Source organism: Condylura cristata, unplaced genomic scaffold, assembly GCF_000260355.1.
Source record: "Condylura cristata isolate star-nosed mole 26May11 unplaced genomic scaffold, ConCri1.0 scaffold00005, whole genome shotgun sequence".
Lineage (NCBI taxonomy): Eukaryota > Metazoa > Chordata > Mammalia > Eulipotyphla > Talpidae > Condylura > Condylura cristata.
The window spans coordinates 10,436,721-10,446,923 of NW_004567106.1; the positions used below are offsets into that span (position 1 = coordinate 10,436,721).

At 36.6% G+C, this 10,203-nt stretch overlaps 1 protein-coding gene across 6 annotated transcripts in view; it reads right to left on the reverse strand.

Annotated features, from left to right (window-relative positions):
• Positions 1 to 1,587: 1,587 nt before the first annotated feature.
• Positions 1,588 to 10,203, reverse strand: part of SGCE (sarcoglycan, epsilon) — a 66,145-nt gene continuing 57,529 nt past the window's right edge. For 2 of the 6 annotated variants that reach the window (XM_004676696.2, XM_012721079.1), the window contains 2 exons: positions 4,559 to 4,602; positions 1,738 to 2,021 (listed from right to left, as the gene is read on the reverse strand). In XM_004676696.2, coding sequence (XP_004676753.1) covers positions 2,005 to 2,021; positions 4,559 to 4,602 — 61 coding nt within the window. In that variant the 3' untranslated portion in view covers positions 1,738 to 2,004. Of the gene's footprint in view, positions 2,022 to 3,672; positions 3,708 to 4,558; positions 4,603 to 10,203 lie in introns of all 6 variants that reach the window. The other 4 variants (XM_012721078.1, XM_012721077.1, XM_012721080.1 and 1 more) reach the window with 4 other exon arrangements.

Genomic DNA, 10,203 nt, shown 5'->3' on the forward strand with positions numbered 1-10,203 from the left:
AGAGATGAGATGGCTGTACTTGGAGGAGCTGGTCGTGAAACTATTTTTCTACTTAGTTTTCTTTAAGCTTTAACATTTTTACTTTTTGTTGTTTTACTATGGTTAGAGCGTATTTGCAGACATGAAAACTCTCCAAAGATAAGCTTTAATTTTTATTGGATGACTTTATATTTTAGAGGCAGGACATGTCAAATTTTTAGGGGATATTTAGAATCTAGATATGAATTTCTTGTGTTCCTGAAAAGCATTGGAAAGCCACTGCAGCTTATTACTTAGGAAAATGGCTTATTGCAGCCAGTTGGTGTGTGTGTGGGGGGGGGGTGGGGAGAAGGTGTCAATTTAAAATTAAAGATTGGACCCAAAAGTCGCTGCCTAGTCATTTGCCCACTATTAGAGTGCTTAGTTGGGATGGAACTCCTCAGCATAGAGCAGAAACCTCAAATTCTGGATCCCTAACGTACGGCCTATGAAGGTAATAATGATCACTAGGCAATTCTATGAACTTTTCCTCCCCCACCAAAATAGTAAGTCAGATACAAGATCACTTTTTCAGAAAGAGGTTTAGAGATTAAAGCAATTACAGTTTTGAGAGCTGTGGGCCAATGACTCCTACCCCCATTTAATTCCTGTGTAGTCAGTGCAAACACTGGTGCAGATTCCTACTGCATTTTCCAATCCCACAGTGCTCTTTCCTTGACTAGGAATAACACTGTTGACTCTATATGTAGCTCCTGACTGTGGATCATATATAATTTTGTTTTTGCTTGGGACTAGCAGGAACAGTTGACTTCTCCTGGCAACTTTCCAATTTAGTGACTTTACATTCTGTACTATAATCTAGTCTTCCAAAGTGGTGAACTTTCCTTTCTCCTGGGACATGGCCCCCAACCCCACTATACATTTACAGCCACAAAATGGTTAGTTCTGAAGACTAGCAAGAGACAGTGCATTGTCTTGGAAAGGAGTAAGAAAGGGTAAATAGTTTAAGAAATTGAAGAACTGATACCTTTGATTAAGTCACAGGAATGAGTTAGAAGGGCAGAACTCCAAAATCAAGGATCTGAGTTTTCCCACTAAATGAAAGATAAATTTGCATACTGAGTTAATGGGGAATCTTTCTGGATTTGGGGGATCAGATTTAAATAGCATGTGTGTCTGCTAGCCAATTAGAAGTCGAATAGAAATGCATGTTGAACAGAGTTAAGAGAAGGCTTTCCCAACTGATCAAGTCTGCAACAGATATGGTCCTGCTAGCTGGCTAATGACTATCTCCAATAGTGTCCAGATTGCATGGAGCTGACCAACACGGTGGAAAGGAGTGTTACTTAGAGGGAACCTTGAGATTTTAGAGCTAACTCATATCAACTACTCTTTTTGAGTAACCATTTCCAACTTGCTTCTAAAACCAAATATCTGATTAGAATCAGGTAAGCAAGCAATTTGGCCTACTGCTTATGAACTGAGTGTCATCAGATACATAATTCAGAAAATCAGTTCACCCTAAAGCACCCCACAAAGTGGTACAAAAAGAACAGACTTGGCAGGTCACAAGGATAAAAGTATTATTTAAATAGGTTGTTTACTTGGAACGCAGAGCAGACATTTAGTATATTAATAGGATGTGCTTAGTAACATTTTGTTGAAGAATGAATCTATGTACCTGTTCTAGCAAGTAAAGGTTCCTATTAAATAGGAGGCAGTCACCTACTTCCTAACATAAATTTCAACATACTTTAAGCTTCATTAATATTTATTTTAAAGATCACTTTTTATTGTAACAAATATAAAGTCATCAGTGTTTTACAAATTGTCAAAAATGCTTTAAGTACAAAAAAAAGTTTAGTAAAATGAAAATTATGCTGTATTATTTGGTACACATGTAATACTGTTGACATGCAAATCAAATGTCAGAAAAGCTCATGCATTATTGGAAGCCATTAGAAGTAAGCATTAACTGGTATATTGTGTGATTATAAATTCATTGCTTCAGTCAGTTTTCTTTCTTCAGGGATACCATTTACCTGTAACATGTAAGAATAAACATGGGCATGAATTAGTCAGGGCATGGAGACTCATTTTGAGAAAAAAAAATTCTATTAACAATTAAAATGATTATGTTGTATGATTTCTCCACCTTTGGTTTTTCAAAACAAAGGAAAAAGTCAAAATTGGCCTTTTCGGGCCAAAGATCTTGTGTTTCTCAAGATACTACCTCTAAATGCCGCCTACAGTAAGCAAAAAGAATGAGATTAACTGTGGGGTGTATGACTGCACCTTCTAATCGTGGCTTTGTAGAAAACGTGAGCCGGAAGGGCAAAGAAAATGAAAAACAACAACAAAGAAACAAACTGAAGGGGCATTAAACCTAATGACTTTGGCCTAGTCCAAAAGGTAGTAAGTACAGTTATCAGCTTTTAACTACTCTGTTATCCCAGTCAGGGCTTGAGCTCAGGATTACAACACCAGCAGTTAGCTCATTTCCTAAACTTCTGACGATCATTTACCAAAAAAACAACTAGGTGAAACAAACCTCAGAACAGATGCTTCTTTCACAAATTCCATATATGTAGTTACAAATAAAATGACTTGGTATCCAAGAGATAAACTTTGCATTTAAATTGCCTTCATATGGAAACTGACACCAGCATAATGCTTGGAGGCACTTGGAAAAAACAAATCATGATCATTGTGCACATGTTGCCTCTGTGACATAATAGGATGATCAGGATGAAGGAACAGAAAAGCTAGTGTACTCATGACTATACATAACCCAAATCCATGCAAAAAAACAATTTCAAAATTGAGAAACTTTTTTTTATTCAATGAATTGAATGAGGATAAGAAATGTAAGTTGCTCATTTAGCTCTTTCCAGGAGGTACAGCTCTTTATTTATGCTTCTGCCTTGAATGTGAAAGTAATCTATCATAATTATAAAACATGCTAGGGTGATCTCTCTTCCTTTAGAACATAGATACTTTGGGACTCACCAAAAGCAACAGAAAACAAACGGGGAGATGCTGTACTTTAGTCAACAATCTGCTCCAAATTACAGAAGAATATCAGAAAACAGTAAGGTAATAAGTTATAGCATTAATTAAAGCAAGATCAAAGCTTTCTTGACTCAAGCAAAATGCCTGCTCCCCCAAACCTGTTTCAGAAAATAATTTAGAAAATTAGGTTGAACAACCTAAAATTCCCCTAGGGGGTTTTGTCTCCTGTCACATTTGCTCAGGCATAAGTTGTATTTGGAAATGTTGCTATTACTAAAATGTAGCCTGCTAACAAGCTCACTAGTTGATAAAAAATGGACTACTATCAAATAAATCTCCCTAATATTGTCTACTTTCCCTACTGGGAAATACCTGGATTTTTAAAATCTGGAAAGAAATATTTACTCTAAGAGTCAGAGGAAATGCACTCTAACATTTCCATTGTAGAACTACTAAAAAAGTTACTCTTGAGAAAGAAAAGTCTTCAAATTAGTGGTAGTAGGGATTCATTGTTTCTTTACTCTTTATTCAACACATTTGTAGCTTAAACAGCAGTACATTAATATATTAAACAGTTTTGTTGAAACATGTTTTGCATTTAATGATAATAAGTAATCAGGGGTGGATAATGCTGATATTTCATAATTAAAATCTGATGAGCAACTTCTCATTTATACTTGCCTCAAATCTTTGAAAAGTTGTCAAACGAAAATCTCCTTAAATTCCCGAAAGCAGTAATAGAGAAGATAATTTTTTAATGAAACATCCAATAAATTTGTATAGGTGCCTGAACTTTGAGACTTAATAGCTTCCTGACCACAATGCTACTATTCATACTTAGAATTCCACATCCAACTTACATTTTTAAAACTTCTTGTGCTTTTCCAAAAGAGCTACAAAGGCATTACCGGTTGCCTGGCAATTAGAACTAGGAATCAACCACTAATTAGAAGACAATCATGAATAAGTTATCTTCTTGGTACCAAGATGAATGAAATAATTGGCTGTGGAAATTTTTTAGGGACACTTGAAAGAAGTAAACTTAAAGAAAGCAAGTCTTAGGGACACAGAATAGTCCCAGGAGAATTGTCCACCATCTTGTCGTCACTGGTCATGTTATAACAGCTTTTTAAAGCGGCATTAAAACCAGGACAACCAATTCTCATTTATCCCCCAAAGCCTCAGTGATTAGTCACAATGGTTTCCTTTTTTAAGAGTTGGTTTCAAGCTGCTCACTTACTGAGACAAATCCTGGATGCATCCAGACCAAGAATCTTTCATACCAAGATGAAGAATAGGAAACTTCAGTGAGGGAAAGGGGATTTTATTCTGTTTTCCTTAATTAGACAGGCCCTCCATGGATGCTTTTGCTCTGTGATCATTTACCCTGGGGTTATCACTCTAAAGTCTATGCAATAATCTCAGCTATTATTCTGAGGCTCCAACTCTGATTAGGAGTAACAACTGCTTTGCCTTACTTAGTGAAGCAAAGTTTCATAAATTACATAGTACTGTAATTATATCTACTAGTTTCGTTCATAAGCATCAATGTATTTTTAGTACTCACCTGTAGTCTGCTGTTGGGGAATCTGAGTCTGATGTGGCAAATTCCTAGAAAGGATAAACATTTTTGAGTAAAACTGTTTATATACTTGTAAGTAAATAAAGAGCAAACAGATTATACATGAGGACTCTGAGGTTTGCAAAGGATAATGACTAACATTCATGGAGTTCCATCAGATGCTACACAGTAAATTACCTCACAACAATCTTGGGAATTATCTCCCCCCCCAACCCCCAATTTACTGATGAGGAAATAGGGGTTAGGAGCCCAAAGCTTGAAAGAGGAAGCAGTGGAAAAAGACATGTACAATGTGCCTCCAGGGTTTGTCCCTGTAACCTGTACACTTTCAGATATAAGTCTGGAACCCTACACATACTACATACTTGTGGAACAATGTAAACATAATCCCCTGCATTCACTGTGGTCTGCTACCCCCATTCAAGGGATAACACTGTCTCTTCTCCCAGAAGAGACAAAATATAGAAGTCATCATTAAACCTTCCTTCCTTTTCAACTCCCTCATTAGTCACTTGGGGATTTGACAATTCTCAATATTCTCTGAATCTGCCCTCTTCTACCCCATTCCATTGCAAATTTCAGGCACACCAACATCATTTCTCATTTGGGTCTTTGAAACGGGTCTAAATTACTTCATTCTTGTTTCTTTATGATGTACTCTACACATTGCTATCAGATTTTCTAAGATATCTGACTAATGTCATCCAAATAACACACATTTCAGTATTTCCTTATACCTACCTTCAAAATAAGATTCAAGTTGTTTAGTGTAATTTAGAAGGCCTTAACTATATTTGGAATCCTCTGACTGCCTGAAACAGAACTATCAACCACCATGGTCACTGCTATCTTCTGCACTCAAACAGCTACCACTTGTCTTTACAAACTCAATTCAAAATGCATTACCTTCTAAAATTTGGTACAACTAACAATCACAGGAAAGGTAACTAAGGTGTTTGTAACTTTTTTTTTTTTAAGTTAAAAGACATCTTCCTATCTCCTCACTCCTTAAGCAGTCCCTCCCCCCCACCCCAATTAGGCCACCACTTAGCATACATGGATTTTTACACATGCTGATTGTGCTGATTATCATTATTTCTATTCACAAAACATCTAATTGCTTCAAAGCACTTTAACAGTAAAAATCATTTGTTGGGTATCTCCAGCAGTAAGAATGCAACAACAAAATATTGAATGAGTACATATAAAAGTGAAGTACTTAGATTCATATACCTGTGTTTCTCGACATACCATGTAGCTTCAAATTTTATATTAAAATTAGTTTACAAAATGTACAGCTAATATTCTGTGTGAAAGAAATTCTAAGAGTCAGGCCCTTATAACAGAGTATGGTTTCCTCCAAGCCAGGGATTTTCAACTGTTTTCTTTCTTCAGCAATGGAATTCCTTTCAATTGAAATCCTAAGCAGAACTCTTGATGTACAAAAGAGAAATGTGAGGCGGGCCCAGGATGAAGTAAGGGAGCCAGGAATCCCCCACCTGCTTTGTTTCCTTTGCCCTGCATGCTGACCCCTAAGGCATTTCTAAGAAACCGTTGGAAAACCATTGATTTGAATGATTTCAATCAGGCCATGTTATGTTCCAAAGGACAAGTGCATGCTCATTAAATATTGTTTAAATTCTTACTCTATAGTAGTGCTAATGACTTAACAGTATTTAAAAAATGAAACTGTATTAAAAAAAACAATTAAGGAAATAACAGTCAATTCTAACTCAATTTCAGGAAGACATTTGATAATTAATCTCAATTACATTTTCTGTGATTACCTGTGAGGCCCACTTACCCTTGTGTGGTCTGATTTTAGTTTGTTTCTGTTACCAGTATTTCACAGAATATATGATTATGAAAGTAAAAAATTTATAAAACGCAAAGAAGAAATAAATTCTAGATTTAAAGAAAAACATCCTTGCTAGAGAAGTTAAATGGAATATCATGGACATTTGGGAAGGAGGTATGATTTTGTTTGAAGTACTCAGTTATAACCAATCTGTATCTATTTTAGCACACCTTAGACCTTCTGTACACAAACCACACATATGTACTTTCTCACTGCCTATCATCTCCAGTTCTACCTTGCTTATTAATGGATTAAATCCACACTTTTATAAAATAAAAATACCAATGGGGGAAAAAAAAAAAACTTCAAAAGGCTTAGATTGCAGATACCCAAAACTCAGTTAGTTGGACTGCTTCTCCCACTGGCTCACCCAACTTACCCTTTTGTGCACACAGTTTGAAGGTCACTGATCAAAATTAATCCACATCCTGTCATTTCTTCTCTAGCCTCTTTTTTTTTTTTCCAGTTTCTGCTACCCTGTTAAACTTTCTAAGTAGCAAAGGTTGATTAGGATGGAAGAGAAATTACCACACACAAGCGAGTAGGAAATATGAAGTATAGACAGCAATTGTGTGTATTATCTTGGTTTCAGGATTTAAAGATATCTCTGTATCAAGTGTCCCAACTGGTGAAGTTTGAATGCTGTATATGCACTCTCTGTTACTTGAAATGCAACTTAGATGTGTTAGATAAAAGTGTGTATGTGTGCAAGAAGGTACTCGATAGAAGCCAGATTCAACTTCCCTAGATTCCCCAAGGTGTGTGCACACATTTAGCTCTGTGCCCAAACTCACAACCACAAGTGAGCCCGTGAGTGCATCTATGATGGGCATATTTGAAGAACTATTTAAGAACTATTTAAGAACTGAAGATAGGTACCGCCTAAGCAGGTTTCTCACTGCTCTAGGGGTGGCACTTCCATGTTGGTGATAACAGGCTGCTAAGTGTAGGAGAGTGGAAACTGACTTCAACTTGAGGAGCTGAAGTTGAAAGGACCTGCAGAGAAATGACCTATAAAGTCATAAAACTACTTAGTCCATATTATATGTAAACTGAATTACATAGAAGAAAATTTAAAGCTATAATTCTCTAAATTATTAGCATTATGTTCTAATTTTTCTACCATTAATTACATTTAAATAGACAATCACGTACATTAATTATTGTACAAACTTCAAGAAAGCAAAGGTAATAGCTTGTACAATAGTATGTGATTTGGGAGGGAATGTTTATTATTTATACAATCATTTTTAAGGTAATTTGACATTCTTGGCTAACCTATAGAGTAATTCTATGAGTAAGATAGATGATTATCAATTCTATCCCTACTTGCTTGGATATTCCAAAGCAAAAAGGGTTATGTGATTTACATAAAGTCACAGAAAATACCATATGAAACTGAATGGAAGAGTTATGTGGACTATGAATTAGTATGGAGACATCTGACAATAAAAAAAATATTTTTAGAAATTTCCCAATTAGTAGTAGAGCAAAATTGCTCAGACTGAATTTTCTACAAAATAATGATTTTGGACCTTAACACTACTTTTACCAAAGAGTCAGGCCATTATTTGAAGTAAAGAAAAAAAGGAGGGAAGGAAATTGAAAACATCATCAATCTGTAATTTCTAAACCTAATTTGCATTAAAAACCATGCAGAATAAACATGGAATATAAAGGATATGGGAGGCATTCACTTCTTGTTCTTTTCTACTGTTTGTATAAAGCTAAAAGCAAGTGTACACGGCTTTACATTGAATGAGTTACAAACCGATAGAACCCAGCTATCAGAAATACTGCCTCTACTATTCTGAGACTATCCTCAGTGAATTAAAAAAGTCAAATGTCTCTGAAACATCCTTTGCAGCTTAACACTTCTGTCCAACAGAAAACCACAGTCGTTGGTCCCCTCACACATTATCTTCAACCAATGTGTTCATTAAAACCTGATTTTATGGAATTTTACAATAAAATATTTTGTTCTCATTATTACCACAGAAAATAAATGGGAAAATACTTTGGATAAAAACTCATAATTCCTTAATAAATATCTTTAATTAGACTGAAGTCTACTTTTGTTAATTTGCAAAAGATTAAATATCCCCTGCCTCCTGTTTTGAGGGAGACTAAATTACCCTGGACTAGGTGTTTAGTATAATGAATAAGGAAATATTTTAGATAGCCAATTAAAATCCTCTATGAAAGGCCCTCCCTGGTGGCGCAGCGGGTTAAAGCACTGCACTGAGAAGCTAAAGCCACTTCCTCATGAGTTCGATTCCCGCCTGCCCCGGAGGAGTCCACATGGCGTGGCAGACCTCTCCTGACCCGCCCGCTGCTCCCCTCAGCAGTGTACTTCGTCGATCTGCCTGTTCTGCTCCCCACTCTGTCTCTGGTGAATCCTCTCACCCTCCGCGTCTCTGGCCTGTACCCCAGTTCTGTATGAATAAATAAATCTTTAAAAAAAAAAAAAATCCTCTATGAAAATGCCTCAACTCAGAGGGAAATCTGACACCACCATTGGCATATGAAAAGAATGAAGGTATAGACAGATACTACCACATTTTGGGGATGCTCCAGTCAATGCCTCCTGTAAAATTACAAAACACCTATAATTTCCATTGATGGTTAGTCTCTCATCAAGCTTTAACATTTCTGTCCCCTTCAGGCATTATTTTCCAATGGACTCATCTCTCACTTCTCTATCCCAATCTCTTCAGGCAACTTAAGGTAGCTGTCAAGAGGTTGGAGGCTGGTAGACTTGAATTTCCACATTATCAATAGTGCACGTAGACTGACCCTCTTTAACACTTTTTTGCACAAACCTCTCAGGAGGAACTAGGAGGAAGTGTCCACCCTTTAAAACTCCACATGCTGGAGTATAAGTAACAACCTCTTCCCCATGAAGTCTCGACCTTTTCTCCTGCTTCACCATCACATGCATCCATCAAAATGCCCAGAAGTACAGCCCTGGAATCTGTGAAGTAGAAGCCCCACCAGAAATGTGACCTGTAAGTTGGCTTGGTGAAAACCAGACCCGACTTTCATTCAACATTCATTTTAGGAGCCAAAATTTAATTTTTTTAAAATAATTATAAAGATATACCTTGGAGGTATCTAACAAATTTGTAGTATAGTTTTGATGTTAAGTCTCTGGGCAAAACATATCCCCTCATCTGGACAGTGATTCTCTACACAAAGTAAATTCCAAGAAATATTTTTATAATACAATATACCTATACCCAGCATGTCCAGCAATGAAAAGCTGCCTAAAGAAGGAAAATATTTTTGTTAGTACTGGTAAAAACCCTAGCTATATTAGCAAGTGGGAGGCTTTATTACAGCATCTCAGCACTCCATAAGAGTATCCAGGTCTGAGAAACTACCCAGACAGAAGAGACTAAAGAGACATGCTGATTGTGCCCTTGACAAAATCCTGAAAGAGAAGGGTATCTGGAAAAACTAATGAAATCTAAAAATATCTGAAGTCTAGATGACAATGTACTCTAATATTGGTTTCTTCCTTGTGACAAATATGCTATCGCTATTAAATGTTAACCATGAGAGAAACTGAAGAAGGCTACCTTGGAACTCAATTACCTCTGCAACTTCTCTGCACCTCTAAAATCATTAAAAAGTAAATTTTATCGGCCTTCCCTGGTGGCGCAGCAGGTTAAAGCACAGCAAAAGAAGCTAAAGCCACTTCCACATGAGTCCGATCCCCGCCTGCCCTTGAGGAAATCCACATGGTGTGGAAGAACTCTCCTGACCCACC